The sequence below is a fragment of the Sorex fumeus genome, unplaced genomic scaffold (genome assembly GCF_029834395.1).
Source record: "Sorex fumeus unplaced genomic scaffold, SorFum_2.1 ptg000075l, whole genome shotgun sequence".
NCBI lineage: Eukaryota > Metazoa > Chordata > Mammalia > Eulipotyphla > Soricidae > Sorex > Sorex fumeus.
In genome coordinates this window covers 22975705-22999790 of record NW_026606132.1, presented here as the reverse complement: position 1 = coordinate 22999790, position 24086 = coordinate 22975705, and the positions used below count along the sequence as shown (strand labels likewise).

General features: G+C 39.4%; 1 protein-coding gene across 3 annotated transcripts in view; it reads right to left on the bottom strand.

Moving 5' to 3' along the window:
• The window catches only part of AFF2 (ALF transcription elongation factor 2), a 563946-nt gene that overhangs the window by 156432 nt on the left and 383428 nt on the right, over positions 1 to 24086 (bottom strand). For all 3 annotated transcript variants that reach the window (XM_056130207.1, XM_056130208.1, XM_056130209.1), the window contains 2 exons: positions 21100 to 21136; positions 20793 to 20826 (listed from right to left, as the gene is read on the bottom strand). In XM_056130207.1, the coding sequence (XP_055986182.1) occupies positions 20793 to 20826; positions 21100 to 21136 (71 nt within the window). The remainder of the gene's footprint in view (positions 1 to 20792; positions 20827 to 21099; positions 21137 to 24086) is intronic.

The following is a 24086-nucleotide window of genomic DNA, read 5'->3' as shown; positions in this document are numbered from 1 at the left end:
CTGGAAGATCACAAATCCAGTTTACATTGGGGCTCCCTTGAGGGGAGAGACCATTTCCCTCGAAACCTCTTGTGGTTTTGCATCATCTACTCTGGCTGACCTTAGAGAGACACACCTTCCTTCCTGAGTACTGCTGGCAATGCATATCACTCTCCTGGCTGCTGGTGGGATGGAGCTAGTGTCTGCGTCTGTTCCAGTCTGTGTGGACTAGGTGGAAGCTTGTGCAACACTGAGCTGCTCCCTGGGTTTGGGGAGCAGGAAGCAATAGAGATTCCCTCCCTCCCATTCTTCTCGCCTTTGTTCCTTTTAATCGCTCACCTATCAAGGCCAAATTGCCTTGTAACTGTCTGAGGAGCTGGCCTCTGATGGAGATAGCTGCTATTGTTAATAGGAGCTTTGGCTTCAGCCCATTTAACTTGCCTCAGTGTCAGTGTGACAGCTTCACAATAGCCACCTTCCCTGGAAAGGAAACTGATTTAGTGCCGAGAGAATGTGGGACAACAGCCTGATCTGTCTCTTGGTCTCCAGTGGGTTCCCCTGGCATCAAGTCTCACCACAAAGCCAAACAGTGAGTCAACACAGGGGGCGGGGGAATGACTGATCTGGCTGGGCCTTGACTGAGGAAACAGTGGGTGAATCTGCTGCCAGTGGAAACTGGGGGAGGGGTGGGGCTACTTCCAAACATCAGTTTGTCTCTGTAGGAAAGGGGCGATCTGTTTGCTTTCCTTTATTCTTTTAGTAATTGCCTAAGAAGAGTTAGGAGGAGACTCTTTGGAACTGTTAATGTTCCTGGTCTTGGCTGCAGGTACACATGTCTTGAGTCAGCTGACCATGTCCGCACCATCTGAGGCTGCAGAGTGAAGATGGCTTGAAAGTGGCTTCCCTGAGAGAGGGGATGCCATATCCCCAAATATCCACTGCCAAATCACCAGTGTGGGCCTAGTCCAATAGACTGCAAAGATCCTTATCAAAAGGCTGGTATTGGGATCCAGTGGTAAAAGAGAAGGAATGCCATATGAGGAGTTGACGAAGGACAGCAGTCTGGAATACATTCCCCCATCACAGTTGCAGAAGGAGATGACCCGTCCACACTTTGATCCCAGTCTTCCAAAGTCCTGGACTGGAGAAAGTCCCAAAATTTCTGTTGTTCTAAAGCTTCCGTGCTTGTTACAGCAGTCCCAATATATGAATAAAGCACTTACCAATTTCCAGTGACTAGTAATTTGTCACCTGTGGTGGTGGGAGCAAGCAGAGAAGCTCTGTCCCTGGGTCCGCCGAGCCTGGAGTCCAAGGTCTCAGAGAGTTCCGCTTATCTTGTTCTGTGGGTCTTCAGTCGTGCGTGAGTCTCGGCCGGAGCTGCCACGCGGGTCCAGAAAGTGTCCTGGAGTGTGGCGACGGCTGGGTAGTGGAAGTAGTGTCCAGAGAAAGAATCCGGAATTCTGACATCCGTCGACGATCAAGAATCAGGGACGCTGTCTCGTTTGCCAAGGTGTCGAAAATCAGATGGGCTGGTCACGTAATGAGATTTAAAGACGACCGCTGGACTAGAGCTATTACTGACTGGATTCCACGGGATGTCAAAAGACCGCGTGGCCGCCCACCTACCAGATGGTCAGACTTCTTCGTCAAGATCATGAACGATTGGTTTGAGGCCCTTCATGTTCCCGGAGCAAACAGATGCCATTGGGCTACACTAGCACGCGACAGAGACAAATGGAGATGTTACTGGCGCCCGCTCGAGCAAATCGACGACTAACGGGAAGTTAAGTGATTAAGTGATTAAGTGAAGTAATTTGTAGACTGGAGGAAGTGCAAATGTACCCTGAAATGTCATCTTTTCATTCACCTGTACCCAGGCCATCATCTAATCCATTAGATGAATCCCTATTTGACCTATCTAATGACCTGGGTATAGAATCATTTAGGTGTATGACAGAAACAGGTTTGATAAGAGAAAATTAAAGCAAAAGTAATGGGTGAAAAATATTCCAGAGATGAATTTTGTAAAGTAGAAAATAGCTGAAATGTGGGGTCATCTGAACCTCCTTCAGACAAAAAAATCTTTTTTGGAGCTAAAGTTTTACCTAATTCTATAATACTCCTCAAGCTATTTAAGAGATTCTTACTTTTAAGAGATATTATGATTACTTTTCTTTGATAATTCAAAGTACTTTTCTTCCTGCCAACTCTTTTTTGCTTCTGGTTGCTTTTAGTAATGTTACCTAAGGGTAGATATATAAACTCTGTATTTAAAAACGGGAGCATTACTGGACTAAGATTCACATCCCTGGAGCTGGAGCAACAGCACTGCAGGTAGGGCGTTTTTCTTGCACGCGGCCAACCCAGGTTCGATTCCCAGCATCTGATATGGTATAGCATGAGGTATCAGATGTCAGAGAGGGTGGCTTAAACAAAAGTCCAGACCAAAAGACTTCAGGAACTGCCTGGAACCCCACACATAACTCTTCAGTTCCACCATAATGGCCACAACTGCTTCAAGTCCAAGAAAGCCAAAACTGAACTAATGGTCTCTAGCTTGCCCTTTTCCCTGGCTTAGTTTCTGTAAGCATGCATTCAACCATCATCCCTTCATTCATTCGTTTTACAGTGGATCATCTATCCAGTGAACTTTTACTATGTGAAATTTACATACATTTTATCATTTAAAAATATACTAGTATTACTTTCAGCACAGTCACAATGCTGGACTAACTTCACCTTTATCTCCTTTCAGAGCATTTTCAGCAGTACCAAAAGAAACCCTGTGCCCTTTAGCTATCACTACCTTATGGGCTCCATTCTTCCCAGCCCTAGAAAACACAAATCTGTTTGCAATCTCTGATTTTGCCTATTCTGGACACTTCATATATAATGTTTGATGAGCTAAGTCTATGATTCTATAGCATATAAACGAATTATGCCCTGAGTTCCCAGGCTTGCAGCTTTCTTATACTCTAAATAGGACTGTGCACATTAAAGAGAGTACTGTTCGCCTCATCTCTGTGCTTACCACCACTCAACCTTCACTGCTCTTGTTCAAGGATGGACTTCATAATGCTTGGGAAAACAAGTTCCTCAGGAAGGTGCCACATGGTTCTACCGGCCTTGCACAGAGTATGGGCTGTGGGGTTCTCACATCCCTCCCCATCATCCCATGGCTGACAGTGGATTCTCCAGGAAATGGCTCTTGGCAGAAAGGTCCACCTTGCTGTGGACAGGAAATCCTCTAACCATGACAATGTGCTAAGGAACAAAAGGACTAGCTATGGAGTGGAAGAGGTTGAGGTCAGGCTCCAGGAGAAACTGCTACCTTGCTTGTTTTTCTTCCATACCTGATCCTTGTTCTCTTCTCTTTCTGGATTCTTTCTGCATTGTTAAAGAAAGTTCTCAGAAAAAGCCTATATGGGATTCTGTTTCAAAGGACCTTGCCATCCAACCTTCACAACTCCACAAACCATCCCTCCCGCCCACGTATCTCCTTGACCAGAGCACTTTAGGTCTATTTTGTTCTGAAAATTGAATTCTTCGGTCTTCCCTGACAAAAGTAAGAGCTTAATCTAGATTTGAGATCTTCTCTGGGTCCTCAGAAATGTACACTACCATGCTTAAGAAAATCTTTCCTACTGCTTAAAGTGTCCCCAATCCATTCCTTGAGTTCTGATTAACACTAAATTGAGTTAAATGCAAGGAAAACGGAGGTTTGCATAAGTCCCAAGTTTGCAATTACAGAGTGAGAAGCATTTGCAAGAATTTAAGACATATTTCCACATAGCTGTGCTTCATATCATTAGAAGCCGCCATGGGCTTCTTCTCCATCACACATTCACTCTACTCTTCCTCCTTAGAGAGCTGTTTTCACTCTTCGCTGATGCGGAGAGAGTGGTAGAGCCCATTTTACAGGTAGAAGAAGCCACACCAAACTAAGTGCAGTTTGGGGAATATGCAACTACGCATGACATGCACGTTGCAGAGATCGCTGCCAGCCCCAAGCATCCTCTATGCTGTGTACTTGTGTGAATAGCTCCACTGTGCTGAGATTATTTTTTATCATCTATAACACAGCCTTGTCCTGCCTTGTTTCCCCTTCTGTGCCTTTAAGCAGGGACAGATAAACCTGCAGGAAAACAGCCTGTCACTCTACTGTATTGATTGTTTCCTACTAATTACACTTTATTTAATTGAAAGTAAAAGCCAATGGATATCCTGGGCGAAGAATCTCTCGAAATTGACAGCTTCAAAATGTGAAGCCTTTCTTTGTTTGTTTGGGGGGCACAAATAACACTTGAAGGTAAGAGCATGAGTTTACCTACACTGCCCTCCCGGCATCCTGGAAAGAACAGTTCTGGAGTCAGCAGGGGGTGTCATCCAAATAACCTTGTCAATCCCTCCCTGCCAAAGAGGGTGCTAATTAGTGCCAATTAAGAGTCTCAGGGGTTTTTGTGTGTGTGTATTTTTTTTTGTCTGTGGAACATCTGTCCATAGGCATTGAACTCAAATCCGCACCTCATTTTATCAAGGCCAAACATACCAGCCAGCAATTCATTTCAGGCCCTGCGAATGCAGCTTTATTTTCAACTCCTAAGAGGTTCAGAATCCGGCTCTCTTCAGACAGGCCAGCTATGATATTTCGATATTTCGGTGCACTCTGTTCTTCATTCCCCTTTCCCTTATTTTCGCAGAGCTAAAAAAGTTTGTGAAGTCCTAAGCACGGTGATTGAAATGTGGCAATGAGCAAACCAGGGGAGTCCCCTCACTTTTTTGCTGACCCTATATTCTGTACTCGGTCTCCTTTGTTTTAAAGTAATGTATTGTTATCTAGATAAATGGTCTTTGTTTTGCCTCTCTTTTCTGAAAACCTGGTGGGTTAAAGGCCAGTGTAAAATAGCTCCTTTTTTAATTGAACCTATTCTCTGGACCAGTGTGTCCATAAAAGCATCTCCATCATTAGTGTTTGGTGATGCAAATGAAGGTGTCTCCACTGCTCCTTTCTCCCTTTATAAAGTGCCCTTTCAATCAGTGTTTGGGACAGGATAAGACCCTTGAAACTGAAAGCTTGTTTTATTCCATGTGGCCACAAGAGGACTTTCATTCATTCCAAGGTAGCATTATAATGACATATTATCACGGGGCAGCACAGTGGCTATTTCTTCCTACTGCAAAGTATGTGGTATATTTTTTTTAATCCACCACAGACTAGGAGAGCTGTTCATTTTATGGGGCAACGATTCCTTTAATTTGGGTGTTTTTCTGCATTCCATTATGAAGTCTTTGTCCTTTCATTTCAAAGTAAACAAATATACACATTGATCTTTCGAGGACTATCAAATTTTACTGTAAAACACATTATTGCCATATCATTTTCTTCAGTTCTTTAATAACACTATTTCACATTATTCAATTTGTGACCCGCCTAGTGCAGTGAAATGTCACCAGCCTTCTCTGAGTGAATTAAAGCTTCCCAAGGAGCACAAAAATAAATTTATTTAAAACAAGATGGAGTTCTGGCTCCTAATACATTACAAATTGCTCTATTTTAAATGTCTAAACTGGGCGCACTTAAAATACAAGGGCACATTTCATTAGTGTTTATGCGATTTTTCAGGCAACTTTTCCCAATGTTTCACTTATTATCAGATGAAAGAGAGCTTGTCAGAAAAAATTACTGTTAATGGTAGTTAATGGTGACTAAATTCAATAGACTTGTTTCTATTTTGTTTTACTCTTGCTGGAAATAATGAAAGTATTACATGAACAACCTTATGATACTTGCTAAAAATGCGTCCAGTTCCAATGGTAGGTAATATAAAGCTTTATCTGATTTAGAAAACAATCTATGTAAACCTACTTTTGTTTTATTTGATTCTAGTCATTAGCCTGAGCTAAGAAGCAATTCTAAGAGATGTCTCATGCAGAAATTTACTATATTATGGCAAATTAATCTGCATAGATCTATACCTATTTCAGGGACACAGGGATGAATATTTGTAAAAAAAAATAAATGCCTTCTTGGTGCTGTGTTTGTGGCGGGGGGGTGGTGGTGGTGGTAATTCAACCATCATACTTTACCTCAAAATGTGATACTCACTTTCCCAGAGGTAATACCCATGGTCTATACTACAACTCCACCCATAGGATTCCTAGTTTCAATTGCTGAATCAGAAATTATAAAGGCATTTTAAGCAGGGTTATTTGTTTGTTTTTTTGGTTTTTATTTAATTTAATTTTTTTTTTTTGCTTGTTGGGAAACACTTGGCAATACACAGGGGTTACTCCTGGCTCTTCATTCAGGAATTACTCTTGGCAGTGCTCAGGGACCACCTGGGATGCTGGGAATCGATCCCGGGTTGGCCATGGGCAAGGCAAATGCCCTACTCATTGTGCTATTGCTCCAGCCCTTTTATTTTTCTTTTGTTTGTTTTGTGACTGATATAAAGTCACTGAGTTAGATCCCAACCCATTAAAGTTGAGTTGGGCAGACTTTTGAAAATCCTCATCAGTTACTTAGTTCAAGTCTACCCGTTCTGGGCTTTCAAAGTAGGCCAACTGGCAGAGGCAGATACACAACTTGAATTCTGCCTGAGTTACAGAGTCCTCCTGATCATGAACCAACTGAAGTCCTGCTCAGAGGACACTGTATCTTCACAAAGAACATACAGTTCAGCATCAGGAGGAAGGTAGAAGTTTTGGATACTTTGTCATCTATTTCTCTCTGGTTCTTGTAAATTATGGTGAGAAAAAAAGCAAAATAAAGATTACAGTTGATAGAACTAGGTAGTCAATGTCTCTCTAGGGTTGTTAGGCGGCAAAACTTTATTTTATGGTAAACAAAAGGGTCTTATGACTTCTAAGAACCTAATTTCTACTTCCCTGTATCAGTAAAATTATAAATTTCATCTTGTATTATCTTGTGTATGTCCCACATCATCATTCTGTTCCCCCCACATATATTTTCTTTCCACTGCCGGGGGTGGGGGGGGGGGGGTGGTAAGGGAAGGGGGAAACACCGGGATGAAAAAAAAAAACAAGAAGGCTTAGCTAAGAGAACCACATCCTTACAATATGACTTTCCAAAGTTGCAAGTTAAGCTGACCATCTGTATCTTCTCTGGATACTTTCTCAGAGACTAATTATGAATCTGGGTAGAAAGTTTACTGATGTGCCTTAGAACGTCCTTGGATAAAAGCAACATGCTATAATTCGGTTGATGTTTAAATCTGACATACTAAAGCTTAGTCAATATTAACCAACGCATCAAATTTTACAAACATTGACTACATAGTGTTATCAACTCTACTTTCTCATCAATCGTCCATATCTGTGTGTTTCAACTTTGCTATTTTTTGTGTAACAAGCTTCTATAGTCAGGTTACTTAATTTAATCCTAGAAGTTTACTGAGAAAAAAAATGGTATTTCCCAAATATGTGTCTTGAGGCACATGTATGAGAGAGGCAGTGATAATGATGAATGTGAAAATCTGAAAGCGAAAGTGAATCCCAAAATAAAGATTTCAATATTTTTGTGCCTCTGTATGATGAAGTAGCTATTATATTTCAAAGACAATAACTGAATGCCTTTTCTCTTTGAGAAGCCTTGTAAGTTGCACATTACTTAACACAGAGTAATTGGAAATAAATGTATAGAGTAATATGCAATTGGTAAAGAGATAAAAATTCAACTAATCAGTACTCTTCTCTGTTACCTATTAATATTTTGGGTGCTTTCATATACAGGCAACTAAATATCTTCTACAAGCAATGGATAATGTGAAAAATATAGGGCATAATGAAAATTATTCTAAATTGCTTGTATGTCAATTTCATTATCGTAATATATGTTCATAACAAAGGTTTAGGTCACTAAAGTATTTAGGAACGATAATTATAAGGAGTACCGTATATATGGAAACATCTTATTTTAAGTGATAGAAGACAACTAGAAATCCCAGTTTATATTTACATAGTAAATATTCCTCATAATAAGATATCTGTCATCAAGAAAAACCTTAAGCAGAAGTACAGATTACAGAATACATGGTTTTATTTCAAATATGATTTGTCTGTTTAAGAAGAACTAAATCAGCTTTGAATTATTGGTGCTAAGGAGCACACAGAAAACCAGAGCAAAATGGGAGCACTTTGCTTTCAACTCTGGAGAATATGCATGAAACCTCCCTTCAAAAAAATTAAAATATATGTGTGTATTTTTGTGTGTTTTTTCCTCTCTAATGAGTTTGTATGCTGAAAAAACGTTGCTACAAAAAAAACCACATGGTGGGGGTTGGGGCATAGCCCAGGGCTGGCAGCTGGAAAAGACACAGTTTGAAGTAGACAATCCACATGCTTAGGTTTGAGAGTTGACTTCATTATCGCAGTCTCAATAATGCCAGCATTCAGAATGTTCTCAAAAGTCACTAGGATAATAGGACTATTATCTCTCTCAGAAATATCTAATAAAATGCTCTTAAGCACATCCAGTCCCTGGTTTTATAAAACACAGCAGCAAATTATCTCCCAAGAATGTTTCAGTGAGAAATGCAGCATTTCTTTCTCTATTCAGCCAGAGTTTCTCCCCTACAGTGACGGGAAGAGGGAAGGTGATGTGAAGATCCCAGTCATACACCCAGGAGACAACTTACAGTTGCAGGTGGTATGTGGGGGGGGGGGGGGATACAGACAAAAGGCTCCACACAAAAGCGATCTGCTGGGTGAAAGTTGATGAGATTTCAGAACACTCTCTAGATAATCTATGTTATCAAGACAAAAATGAAGGTTTCCCACTATAAATCATAATTTCATTAAACTGCCTAAAAGGAACGTTTGATTTAAAAGGTACTTTCTGATCTGGGGGGACAGCGACAAGCAATGTGGAGTGAGGGTAACTAGATAAAAAATAATGAGCATTTCCACTCCAGGTATGTATTGGAACTGAGTCTACATACACACAAAGGATGCTGAAACGATGTGGTTATCTAGATTCTGAGCAAGCCCAGTTAATCCACACAATGTGGGTGGATAGATATTCTGGGGGAAAAAAGTCTATGAGCAAATCAGTTTGGGAATGCTTCATATCCTGAGTCCCTCCTATAGAAACATAGTGAACATTAGCATATTAAAGGCTGAAAGAATTCCTCCCTTCAAAAGACTTGGGATATTTTTAACCCATTGATTCCCAAATATATAGGATCATAAAACTCACTGTTCCCTTGGACCAACACTGAATATGTATTTCATACTGTAAAGCACAGGGGAAATGGACTCTAAATATTGCATGCCTAAAATAAAATAATTTTGCCTCAGAGAGCCATTTAATTGACAGGAATTGGAGGGTCTTATCATTCTGCATTTATTTTTTTTCATTACCCTGGCATAAATAAGACCAGACAGCCTCAAGTTTCCCAGAAAAGTTGTTGGACACTAAAAGGGAGTTTTCAAAAGCACAATAAAAACCTGATTTTCAATTAGAAGATGAGAGTCAATATTCTAAAGTTATTGAAATAATCGCCCAGCTCACATTGATGACTTCCCTACTGCAGACCTGCCGGCCAGGCTGTCATGATCGAACAGAGAAAAGGCCCTCTTCTTTGTAAAGTTGAGAAGCTCAATGGGTTCTCAGAAATTAGCAGAGACAAATCCATTTGAAAAAAACCTGAAATTAGTGCTCTCTAAAGAAGAGCTCTGGCATTAACCCTGTGTAATCAGCTCAGAAAAACCTTCGGTAAAACTACTCAAGCTACATTCCATATGGAAGTTCAGAATTGTGTTTAACCCAATGATGGAGGTGAAAGCTTTAAAGGCATGCATTTACTCAGCATGTTAGGAAAAAAATAGCCTACATAATGTCAGTCCCCTGATTGCTGAGAATGTTCTACCTGACTTAAGCCTCTCTCTGGCAAAGACAAAAAACTTTTTTTTGTTTGCTTGTTTGTTTGTTTGGTTGGTTGGTTGGTTTAGGCAGCTAAGCCATCCAGCACCTCATTACCAACATGCTGGTGAAAACAGGGTGTATGTCTTCTGTGTGTGAGGTCAGCTTCTGGTTCCTGGGGATACAGGTCTCAACCAATGGGCCATAGCTCAGTCCCGGCTCCCTCTGCAGTGTCATTTTGCTCATTTGAAATGATGATTGCAGGTAACCTTTGCACACAGGCTGTCAGGGGTCTTTAGAGAATTCACTTTCTGCAAGACAAGACGGAACGCCATGTCCCTCCATTTCACTTTGGCTGTGAATATTCTGCACACTCAAGATTGCAGTCCATTTCAAATGTTACTCTAGAAAACTGCTCCAATTTTGTGACTAATTTACTGTTAGATTTTCAGCTCATGGAAAGAAGGGACTGAAGGATTCATTTCCCAGGAGAACAGGAACAAGGCTGTCTGATTGACTGCTTCCAAAACACAGCATTTCACTAATTATGAAGGAGCGTTATAGAACTACCTCTGAGGCAGTCTGTGTCATTTCCATCTCTACTTCTGTTCACGAAAGCTGCTGGACTATAAATAATATTAATGATGAGCAACCTCTGAAGACCACAGACTCCAATTTTTTTTAAAAGGCATTTCCCTTTTTTTGTGCTAGACAAAGAAGCATCACTTTGTACAATAGATTTGTGTCGGGAAAGTGCATGTAAATTGATGTTTTGAAAATCAAACCATATTGTAAATGCATGAGATGAGCCCACTGTTTAGAGGAAACCTGCGGTGAATCATTTTCAAAGTGAAGGATTCTTTTTAAAGGTGAAAAATTACCTTTTTATCTGTTTGGAAATATATGCTAGAATTTTTGTGACAGGTTTGCTTCAAGTGGGAAAACATCTCTATATGTCTTTTCTTTTGCTCTCCTACATAAAACTGTGGGTAATAATCATTCGTTGATAACCATCACACAGACAAACGACACTGTTATGTCGTGGGCACTGTGGATGTGCATTTTCTCAGTTTGTTCATCATGAGACACAGAATTCATCTGCTTTGTCTTTTGCCTTCCTTTGAAAGGAAGAACTACTGGAATGCTATTTATGGGCAACGTTGCCTCAAAACTTTTCCATACATGCTCCATTTACATTCTTGCCATTAAACCAAGAAAAAGAGTCTTCTACCAGAGGTTCAAATCTAGGAAATTATGTAATGGCTTTAAAGTAGACATGGTTTGACAGGCTCTGACATGCAAAATGAACTGCCTCATCACATCTCATCAAACTTTTTTTTCAAGAAACACAGAAATCAAAGACAGCAAATCTAAACGGAAACATGATTTGAAATGTTGGATTACTTCCGTTTATATCAGTTGTAGCACATTGACAGAGGGAGGCATGCGTAGGAATGCTTCCTATTATTTGGTAATTTTAGAACAGGGGTTTAGGGGACTCACAACGCAGAGCATGGGGAACTGGTAACGGCATGGGAACAATGGTGGAGGGAAGCAGATACTCTGGTGGAGGGTGTGGTTCTGGGATGTTTTATGAATGAAACCCTACCATTCACAATACTGTAAACCATGGTGCTTAAAATAAATGTTTTAATGAAAAAGAAAAATAATTTTATGCAAAGAGATGCCTTGGAGAGAGCTTTATTTATAAGAGAACAGAGATGTTCTCTTCACCGAGATAGAGTTTATGTGGTCCAGAGAAAGAACACTTTGCAGAGCAAGGGGATTTGTTCATGTGAACTGATATGCTGTTGACCTATAGTTGCAGGGTTTTATAAAATAAAGGTAGCCATATCAAATTCTAAATCATATGACAAGCTGAAAAGATTAAATTGCCCCTCTTCTGATTCTCTTTTATTGTGAATTTATGGCACATTTGGAATCAAATTGTTAATGACACTTCATTGCTCAGAATTTTTATCTTTTAAAACTGCTTTAGACCTTCACTTAACTAAATTTCTGACAGTATATTCTTCCTTGCAAGGAAAGGGAAAAAAAAAGATTAGTCTTTTGGGCCTGAATGAGATATTCTGAAAAATGCATACAAATATTTTTAAACAGCACATATCTACTTTATGGCAATACTCCCTTAACTCAGAGCTTAGGAGTACAGGAAATAGCACCTTGGTGAGTAATTTTTCATGGTTCACTCAGCAATGTGTTTCCTAAGTCACTGTTATAAGAGTGTGCTTATATATTTTGATATACAGTATGTTCAACAATAGTGTGTCTTTTGAGATTCCGTCCTTATTTTTAAAATCTATTTAAATGTTATGTTACCTTCCCTCCCAGCAAAAATAAGTTTATTTCTCAAGGGATTCATAGTCAAGCCCATCGTAATTAAAGGCAGAGTCTGAGATGTCAGCTTCGACCAAGGAAACAGGAGCAGATATCCAACATTAAGAATGAGTTGCCAGGGAAGAGAGTGTTCATTTCCCAGGGTAGCACGGGTTGGCTCTTGAAATTATATTCACATGTTCTTTCATTCAGAAAACTCTCCTTATGGGTGAGGAAAATTGGGAATTCAGAAGAGGATCCCATTCTCCCTGATTAGGAAACTGTCAGTTTGCTTGATCGACTATTTCTGGAGTAGTTTTCAGATATATGTGAACTCAGGAATCCACAATTATGACTGGGGAAATGAATCCAGAAGTGATTTTATGAAAGGTCCAAGGCCCTTCTGGAAATAAGGGGGACGGAAGGGCTGTGGTCAAGTTCTGGTCTTCTGTGGTTCCCTTTGTTCTCGCTAAGGATGTGTTGTCATTTTTCAAGACATCAAGACTGAATGGATTCCTCCCCAAAGCATGAAGATAAAGTGTAGGCTTAATCTCAAATCCCATTCTCTACAATAGCACGTTTTCACAGTGCCTGTGATATTTTGAAAGCTTGGAGCCGAGTCTTAGCAATACTAAGACTCATGTGAGCTCAGGCACCCCTCTGAAAGCAGCTGAACAGGACTTTACTGACCCACAACACTGGGAGATCACTAAAGTGAAGAAATGACTACAAAGGCCATGCATGAGCTTATTCAATGGCAATAAAATTCACTGAGTAGTGTACAAAATACACTATCTCGGAGTGAACTGTAGGATGTATCCTATTTCCATCATTACCCCCTAACTCTCCTTAGACCACCTTTACTTCCTCATCACTCTCTTAGGCACTCTGGAAGCTCAGCAAGCATGAGGTTGTTTTATGGACTCAGTAGTGGCAGATCTTAGGTACCAAGATCCCACAGGGGAACAAAGAAACGACATTTAGCTCATTTGGCTTTGAGAAGGTAAACCTCACTCAACTCTCTCTGGCCTTATATATTAGGGAATGTCAGTCAAAGAGCTTTTTCTTTAAAAAAAAAGAAATTATCATTATTTAAATGGATGGAAGAAACACAAAGAAAGGCTTTAGTTGGAGTTGCTCGCTGATTTTACAGCTGTAACTCAGCATTTGTGATTTTCTACCAATACTGGAAGGAATCAGGAGTGGACCAGTTAAGCATATTGTTTCCCCAAACGTAATTGTGGCAAAGGATCTGGCTGTCGGTGAAACGCTTGATAGGACAGAAAAGCAGAATGGATGGCTTAGAAGCCTGGTAGGTATTCTCATCTACTCTAGTTTTGTTTTGGTTGGGGGGTTTGCTTGTTTCTTTTTAATTTCTAGGAATGATCCATGGGGCTTGTCTACACTGTTGCTATATTTTCTTCACCTGGGCCTGGAAGACTTGTCAGTGTTCTGATTGATGACTCTGGCCCTGCAGCCATCTGGGGAATCTGAGGACAAGGCAGCAGGTTGGGATGAGAATGCAGAATCTTGGCTTCCATTCTTTCCCAGCCCACCATTCCCTAGCTGGAGGAACTGGGCAGAAAACTTCCCTCTCTCATGCCTGGCTTCAGGTTTCATCATACTTGGCAATTAAACAGGATTTCTGTGACAATCAGCTGTGAGTGCATTGTATGAAAGGGCTGTAAATTTATCAATCACCATGCCCATGAAAAGTAGCCTTGGTTGTAATATTTTTCTGTTTAGTCACCGAACAAAACAATGTGCATATGTGTGTATGTGTGCAGGCCATTAAAAACAGACTCATAAGAGGGGCCTGATATAATGTGTGAATGCACGTGTGTGTGCACCTGTGTGTGTCAGCAAAATGACAACCATAGCTATTTTAAGTCTTGTTCTTTGCTTATTAACTTCAGTGTCTTCTACTGGCACTCTTAATTTTCTGCCTAGTTAAAAAAACTGTGAACTCAGAAACTGTCTACAGTTAATAACATCGGGAACATTGCTATGAGGATGAGCTATAAGGTCACTTTACAATAGTCAAACAAGTTAGTAGGCATTCAAGTTGATGTACAAAGCTCTCATAAAAACAGAGCTAAAAATCATTGTGTTTCGTTTTTCCACGACAAAATGTATATTTATGTCAATGTATGTTGTTTCCATAAGAGTCCAGAGGAAGCCAAACTCCTAGGAGTTTTATGTGATGCTGGAAATCGCATGAAAACACAGATCCTTTGTTCTCTCTAAAGGAAGCATCTGATGGGGATGGCCACACCACCTGCTTACCAGCCTGGCACTGAAGAAGGGCCTATACTTGCTTACAGAGGATTCATGTTGGCATGCGATCAAACTCCATAGCAATACTCAGATCTAATATTTGCCCTGATCTAAACCAAACTTACAGGGACCATTGTGATGTGCACGGAGGCTAGCCTACTTCGGTCTGATGCCCAATTCTGATCCCAACTGACTTCACATAGGAGGTACCAAAAGTGCCCTGATGCTGGTCTGAGTGTAGCTCAGAGCACGAACTCTAAGGTGCATTCTGTTCTGAATTTATCAGTGTGGCCCCTTTGGTGACTCATTCAGCGTCTCTGGGGTCTGTTTTCTGCCTGTGTATTTATAGAGGGTAACTCTCATTGATTTGTTCTAGAGAGAAGATGTGACTGGCATAGAGCAGACACACCATACATGCAAGTTAGGTGAGGCAGGGGTATGATGATGCAAGTCTGAACATCAGTAACTTGTGAGTTTGTTGAGGACAGGACCCGTGGTGTGTTTCATCCTGCATTAGCGCAGTAATTTACCAAGGTGACTTGCCTTACACAGAACATGCCTCAATGCATTTTGCTAGAGCAAAATGACAGCTTGAAGGAATATATAATGATATAAAGGTTATGCAAATCGGGTAATTGGGAAAAAAAAAGCACTCAATTCTGCCCTCAGGGACAAAGGGACCACTTGTGTCTAACTATAAAGGGGTTTCCACATCCACCTTCAGTGAAGAAATCCTGGGCATGCAAAGAGCAGAATCTTGATCTTGCAAAGATGCTTGAGAACTGAGCAAAAACTGTCTCTGCTTATTTGCTTTTGCAATGAAACTGGAAATCCGCAGCTCCCCATGAAGGAGCCCTGGTGTTCAGAGTCAGCACCAGCAGCTCAGGGCTTCTCAATGGGAGCATTCCAAATGCCAATATTGCTTGTTGTCACATTAGCCAATACACAATTCTCAAAATAAAATCCTCTTGATGTCTGATTACTCTTCTTAAGGACCTCATGCTGATTCATTTCAAACCGTGAATTACCTTTAATTCACAGCTTGAACAGGCTGCCAAATTTTGTTTTCTCTTCTCCCAGGTGGCTGTCCCTGATGCAGTGGAGAACTTCCAAAAATATATTAAGTCCTTAGGAAAAGTTGGCAAGCTCTGAGATGCAGGGCATAAAGAGGTTCAAAGCAAGACTTGGCATACGTGTCAGTTTGAAAATCGGAATGGCTGTAGCTGGTGAAACTCACTGAAATTACTAGTTTATCAGGAGAGTTTACTTAGGCTTTTATAAGCCTCAAACTGATAAATAGTATTTCTCCATTCCAATTACCATATCATGTATTCTATTTACGAATTAATCTGATTAAGAAAATCACAGTCATTTATTCCCTGCCTTGTTATGCAGTCATTTTGCTACCAAGATTCTATCTAAACAGCAGACTGAAAATTGACTTAAAAAAGAAATGCATTAGGCCACCAGAGATGTGCCTTATTGCCTGAGCCCACCAGGAATCACTCTTGGTGGGCTTGGAGAACCACATGGTGTGCTAGGGATCAGACACAGGTTGGTTATGTACAAGGCATCTGTCCTACCTGCTGTCCTACCTGCTCGAGATACTTACAGGAAATTTTTTTGATGATGAACATTTGTGTAGAATGGTAAGCGTGATCATGCAAGTGAGAGAGTGTGTGGCAAATAAAAACAAAACATCTATCTAAATATTGTCCTGCTTGTTATGGATCACACAGCAGACTGGGAAAATTCTAATACTTGTTCTATTCTCTATGCTACTGGAATCTGCACATCACATCCAGAAATGTTTAGAAGTGGAACTGTTTCAGTTAAATAAAATACTTTTGATCTGTTTTAATAATCTAAAAGAGTGATAGGTTTTCTTTTCAGTTTAGGGGGTGTTCTCTGTGCTCAGCAATCCCTCTTGGAAGTGTTCAGGGCTTACACCTGGCTCTATTCTTCAGAGAGTCTAGGAAGATACAGTGATTGAATTTTGGTCACATGCAATGCAAGTGCATTACCTGATGTACTATCTCAATGACCCCAGGTAGGCATAACTATTTGAAGGTTATGCCAAGATACAAAAGGACAAAAATTCAGGTACCAAATCCTTAAACTCATCAAAGAAAGAAAGACAGCTTGTTGGGAACAGAAAGGGTATAGACCTCTGGGCCTTGCACTCCACACTTCCCACCAAGGAAATATATCACTTATTTGGCATATCTGTACATTCATAGCCAAATATCCATTCAATGTATGCATCCGTGGGGTTGGAGCAATAGTACAAGCAGCTAATGCAAGTGCACCAACGGGTCAATGTATATTAAAATACCAGGCATGGTACCTGGGACTTATCTTGGTACATGTGCCCAACAGGACACGATTATTAGCTGAAAATTCTGTAATTCTGGTAATAATACAACTTTACATTTTAACTATATTAAGGGATTTCTTGAAATTATGGACATGCATATTCATCACCCACGTAAACTAAGGGTCCACAGTAACTAGTCTTTCTTTATGAGGTCTTTTTCAACTATGTCCATGGCTTTCTTATTTTCAAACCTGTAGCTTACCATAATCGTGTATGGCAAGAAAAGAACAGCATTTTAGTATATCGGACTTAATAATGCCTTTTTAATGGAAAACAGAGATGAAAACAAAGGCGATGCTTGAGTATGGTTTCCAAATACAGACTCCAAATGCTAACAAGCAAGTCTCAGAAAAGAACTAGCTATTTGGACCTGTCATCTCAACAGTATGCAAGAAATGAACTGAAATCAAGAACTGACCAAATGGATACCCTCGAGTTCATGGATGTGGTCAGAAATATACTTTTGAGGCAGGAACTAAATGGATTTTATCTGTTCCTACTTAGGATGAGTAATGAAAGAATAAAATTGACAAGGTGTTTTAATCAAATAAATGGAACAATGCAACTCTACTCAGAAAATCCAAGTTCTTTCGGTTTCAAATTCAACATTCTCTTCCAGGAGTCCTTCATTGTTTTGTTCAGAAGCTAGAAAGTTACACAATATGTGATGTGTACATTCAATCATCAAAGCTTATCATTGAAGAAAGTGGATCTTTTAGAGAGAATAGTCATGATATCATCATACAAACATATGGCCCCACAAGCCAGAAATATAATTTGACCTTTTGAAGCCTGTGCTATACTTTCTCTATGGACATTTTTCTGAAGGAGGCTAGAAATTGCCGTGGATTTAGAAATCCAGGTGATGGTGAAGCTAGTATTGAGATTATAATAAAGTTTGGATTATAGAGGTTGAGAAAACATAGTTTCTTCTTCAAAATTGATTAAGAATGGAATTTAATTATTGATGTTGTTACATTCAATTACAAGGGAGTATGGCAGCTTATATTTGAATTCTGAGATCTGTAGATTTATGTATCTGCATTAATCTGGTCTATTTCCTATAAGGGGCTCTATATGTATACTTTGAAATAAAAAGAAATTCTCCTATGATTCAAATTCATATGCTATGAATCCTAGGTCAGTAATTTTTCCCAAATACCATAAGTGCCATGAAACAGACTCAAACTCAAGTCTTGAACACTCTTGGTCCACTACTTTTGCCTCATAGGCAGTCTGGGTTACAACTGGAGCAAACAGGACGTCACCTTGTTGATGGGCACCTCATAAAATCTGTTTTGTGTGATAAAACAAACAGAACAAGGGTAGATCAAATTCTGCAAAAACTAGTCACTCTGTTGGGATAAGCCCAGGGAAAATAGAATCAGAAGGAACCTGGCTGGTTACCAGCTTGCACTCAGGCCCACTTGGGCTGGTGTTTTCAGATCTAGTGCCCATGTGTGTACTCATTATAAACTGCCACATTCAAATGGAAGACCTCATTTTGTTAACAGGGAAGAAGGCCAAGATGAGAGAAACTAATAAAGTACCTCCAGCAACAAAGGGGTTATGCTTTACAAGGTTCAAATGCCTCTTAACAGCAGTAAGGGGCAGGGCATTTGGTAGTTGTAGAAAAGTATCTCTCCTGTACCAGGGTTTTGTTTTTAATTTTTATTAGTGAGACACCATGAGGTACAGTAGTAGACTTACAAATTTTTGTGCTTGGCTTTCAATTATACAATGATCAGATACCCATCCCTCTACCAGTGCCCATTTGCCACCACCACGGATCCCAGTATCCCTCCCACCCCCATCCCCCCATCCCACTCTGCCTCTGTGGCAGGGCATTCCCTTTTGTTCTCTCTCTCCTATTGAGTGTTGTGGTTTGCAAACGAGGCAATGGGTGGCAATCATGTTTGGTCTATAGTCTACTTTCAGCACGCTCCTCCCATCCTGGGAGGATTGTCCCAATACCCTTTATTTGGTGCTCTCACCAGGGTTGATTTTAAGGTTGCTCCCTACCAAACTCCAGGTGCCAGAAGCCTATGTACACCACAACATTTGAAGACTCTTGGAGGATACCCAGAATTGGAAAATTCTAGAAGATGGCTTTTAAAAGGATGGCGATGGCTAAGCTGCTCATCATTTTCAAGCTAAAAACTATTATTAAAATTCTGATCTATGTTGTGCTAAACCTATACTCCACAATAAGAGACTTTACTCTAATTGAATTCTAATGGATAGTGCTTGGACTTTAGATCAAGCAGCTAAAAAGAGAACAGTCTGTTCATAAACTGAGCTCAGTGTCTACTATTTTTATTGATGCTTCCTGTGCAGAACCTTAATCCTATTGAATGCCCTGGATACCCCTATGCTATTAAGCGCTATTTCTTGGAAAGTCAATCTCTAATTATAAAGCACAATTGGTGAGTTTATTAATGTTAGTTATAAACTATTCAAATATTGCCTTTTATGATATACACATGGAAATCAGTTCATTTTATAGCAGGAGGCCAGTAATTTTGTTTTAGGAGGAAGATTCTACAACAGGAAAATATAGATAGTTTTCTGTTTGAAAACCTGTGTTTCCAGAATGTTCCAGTGTGTGTGAGTGTGTGTATCTGTTTCTGTGTGAATAATATTTTCTCTTTAATGACAGTTGAGCTAGGTAGGAGGACAATAAGATCCGTGTTACTAGAATGTCAAGGGCAAGACAATTCAGCGTGACTAATGAAAAATCTGCAATGAACAACGTCAAAGATAATTTTGATTTTCATGTTTTTATATAACTTGGTACTTAAATCAAGGGGATTGTTTAATTTCTTCCCTATCCCTTAATTTTTCTCACTTCTTTAGAGGAAGAATTCTTGGTTGTTGATGTTGAACTTTAAATTAGAAGGCACAGATCAGGCCTGAAAACCAAATAAGAGAACTGATGATAGGGTCAGGGCTTTGGGGACATGGCTGCTAAACAGAATCGAGAATGTGAAAATGCCATCGACTTCCTAGGAGCCTGTGTGTATTTGGGAGTCGTTCCCAGTTGTTTTATGCAATTATTTGTGATCTTCGAAAAGGTGAACAATTCACTTCAAGTGTGCCATTAGGCCACTTGAATGTAATAAATTATTTCATTTTGACAATTTTCAAGTATGTGACTATTGCACAGAAAAGTTGACTTCCATTTTCTATTATTAGGAATAAAAGAAGCTGTAAGAGAAATACTCCCAGGATACACTCTTGGACAAATGGATATTACAAAATCTACAGTAGTTAATCTGAGAAAATTGGTTTCTCCATGCCTCTCTTTCAGTTAACATTAATAAAAAATGAAAACAGAGTGCTGAGTGAATTGTAAGGTTCTGGTTTCTGAACTTCAACCTAGTTTTATGTAATATTGCATCTTCTTCTGTCTGCCCTTGTTTTTCTTTAATACGCTGGTGCCTGATATAAGACATTGAGGTCTCATGCTGACTGACCAATGTCACCCACTCAACACTTTATGTAGAATCATGGCTGATCACTCATATTCTCTGTCCATCCCAGTCAGTGGTAACTGATTATTATGAATAAGGATGCCTTCCATTGAAATTACAATTGTATTTCAGTATTGCTCAAACAATTAGTGAAGAATCACAATTGTTTTCATTTTGTGAATATTCAAGTATTGACCCAACTTCATGAGTGAAGTTTCATACTTCCAAAGGAGAGAGAAGAGATTTTAAGAAAATAAACAACATGGGCTATGCCTAACTCAGTGTTCAGAGGTCCCTCCTGGAGGATGTAGGGGATTATACGGGGTGGTAGAAATTGAACCCCAGTTGCTCTGGCCCCTGAGAGAACAAGATTTGTGTGCCGCCAAGATACCATTCCTTTGCCAAATATCCTGGAAGGAGAGTCTGTTTAGGAAATCGAAATACTCATGACCTGGGCACTACTCACTTTGTAGAAGCTCTGCTGGTTGGGTCACTCCACTCTGAAAGCAAAGGACACACACAATTATTAACCATACTTTCTAGTGCCAAATGGTCATTCTGAGTTACTTAGTCTTCAGATATGCAGTAATTCTAGTTGTATCTCTTCACAGAATTCTGACATGTATAACAGATGAAATAAATGAACCAGTTTGGTGTGTCATAGTATGACTTTTTTGTTATTATAGATTTCATGTTTTCAAGGTAGTAGGTAAAACGAATAGAAGGACAGATTATGAATTTAGGACTAGGAAAACTTAAAAAACTACACTTACTTTGTAAGGCAAATCCTGGGGTCAGATGCTGCGATTCCTGTAATGAAGAACACATACAACATAAACATTAGTTACATGAGACTAAGGAGAATAAAAGACATATATATATAAGCATATATAATTGTGGAAGACATAATATGATAAATGTTTGCAAATAACGAAGCACTTAAGATATCCATTAATTAAGCATTTGTCTATAAGTCTGTTGAAGAATTATTATTTGTTCACCAAACCTGCTATAACATGACCATAACTGCCATTTTGTCAGAATTTTAAGTCAGATATATTTGGAAATGTGTGCAACATGAGAATAGTTGAATTATATGTGTGAACTTCAAGCATCTAATTTCTCACTTAGCAAGGCAATGATGTCTCTAAGGAAGTAAAGGGGGATCTGGTTCAAGCAAACAAATGATCACGGTGGGTGTTGAAGTGTAAACAAGACACTAATTAATAAATTTGCCCAGTTGTTCTTTTCCATAGAAACAACTCCAATTTTCCAATTTAACAGAGGTCCATATGCCTTATACCTCTTCCATTTTCACAACTATAAGGGGTTCTTCCAACTTCATGAAGAATTTGGAGAAGTATAGGAAGTAATTTGAAGTTTGTTCATGAAGCATGTGAATGAAAAGAATTGACATTTGATTTGAAAGACACTGTCCACGTAAGTGCATTGTGTATACACAAGTCATACTCTGTTTACAGAAAACAGGGTTTGTACTTAACATGGAGACACGGTACACTAGTGAGGCTCTTGACAAAACTTTTGTTCGGACAAATTACACCTATGTACAAGTACACATGATACTGTGTGGATAGAGTTATACAATGTGTGGTGTGCACATTCAGTCACCAAAGCTTATCATTGAAATAAGTGGATCTTTTAGAGAGAACCTTTTAAAGAACAACTCCAATTTTCCACCTTAACTGTGACACACATGCCATACACCTCTTGCACCTCTTGCACTGAAGTTTGAAGCTTTCTCAGGAAGCACATTATTTATTTGGCACGTCTCTGCATTCATGGCCAATTCGTTATTAACTGCAAAGCAACCACTCCAACACTAGAGACAGTGAATTCAGGTAAACAGAAGAATTAATTACATGAATCACTGATGCAGTATACCTTTACAGCATAATGTAGCTACCCATAGAATAATTTATCTATAAAGGAGGTAAGCAAGATACTGCTTTAATGTAAAATGAATAATACTGCTTTAATGTAAAATGAACTTTTTGATGTATGTAGCACGATTCTCTTGGCCCAAAGACTTCTCTTCTGGCAAGATCATCATTCCAAAAGCATGACAAAACTCAGACAAGAGATTAGAAAAAAAGATCTCTCATCTAAAGATCTAACACAAAGCCCACACTGTTTGCTGTTCAAAGGCTTTTATAAGCTCACTGATAGAGAACTGGCACTAAATTTTTTCATTCAGGTCACAGAGGGTTATATTACAAGCTTAAGGTGTGCATCTTTACAAGTCAATAACTGTATATCCTACATTATAATAAAACTGCACCAAAAGTCTAATCCATCACCATATAATTATTAATCCCTTTAAATAAATTTGCCCATCTTTCTCCCCATTGCTGTCTGGTGACCACCATTTTGATCTCATAATCTAAAAGCTTCATTTCTTTGCTTTCATGTTTGTTTATCGTATTATAACATTATGTAAACTCTGGCTTATATAAAATATATGAATAATAGTAAATTCATAATAATATATCAATACATAATAATAAATCAACATTTCCATATACTGATTTATTTCCTATTAAAATTCCAGTTTTGGCCTTCACTATAAACTGAGTGCTTTTTTACCAATTGACTCACTCTCATTCTCCTTTTATTTTAACTTTTTTTAGTTTTGTTCAAGTGCTTGTTTCTTTAATTTCCAATAAGAGGGAATTAATACAGTAACTTTCATTATTTAAATTATTTCACTTCACACACTACTCTATAGGTATATCCGACTGTCACAAATGGCAAGACTTCATCTTCATCTGCCAATGAGCAATTAGATTCCTTCCAAATCTTTGGGTCTCATTCCCCTGACCCTGAAAGAGCCTCCAATACAGCAATGTTGGGAAAGATGAGTAAGGAGAGGCTGCTAAAATCTCAGGGCTGGGACGAATGGAGATGTTACTGGCGCCCACTCTAATAAATTGATGAACAACGGAATTTCAATGATACAGTGATACAGTGAATGTTGCAATGATTATATAGGTAAAGGTAAAGGTAAAGGCCCTCCCGTTGATCGTCGATTTGCTCGAGCGGGCCCAGTGACGTCTCCATTGGAGACTTTGTTGTTACTGTGTCTGGCATATCGAATACTCTTGGTAGCTTGCCGGGCTCTCTGAGAGGGGCAAAGGAATCGAACTCGGGTTGGCCATGTTGGCGGCTTGTAAGGCGAACGCCCTACCGCTGTGCTATTGCTCCAGCCTTAATGATTATATAAATGTATATATATAATTTTGGGCCACCAAAATCATTTTCAGGGCTTACTCTTGGCACTGTGTTCAGGGATAACTCCTGTTGATCTCAAGGGACCATATGGGGTGTGGGGAATGAACCCAGAGGGGCTGCATGCAAGAAAAATGCCCTTCCCACTCTACTGTTGCTCTAGCCCCTCAGATTGACTCTTGACAACATATTCTAACATCCTTGGCCATTTGGCCATCACTTACGTGGCGAAGAAGAGAAAACTCTTCTAGAGCCAGTAAGAATAAGAATAAAAAAACTACAGCATAAGGGAACAAAGTAAATGACACAATAGTATCAGAACTTAAAAGCATGAGTCTATGAGCCTTTAAGATAGAGGCAAGTATTCATACTCATTGTAATAGTTCCTCAAGGCACAATCACAGTATAGTACAATAACTGATGCTCACACTAATACCAAGATATCAAACAAACCAAAACACAGTTAATATAAACTTTATAAGAAGCCAAGAAAATACTAATTATATTTCAAAAC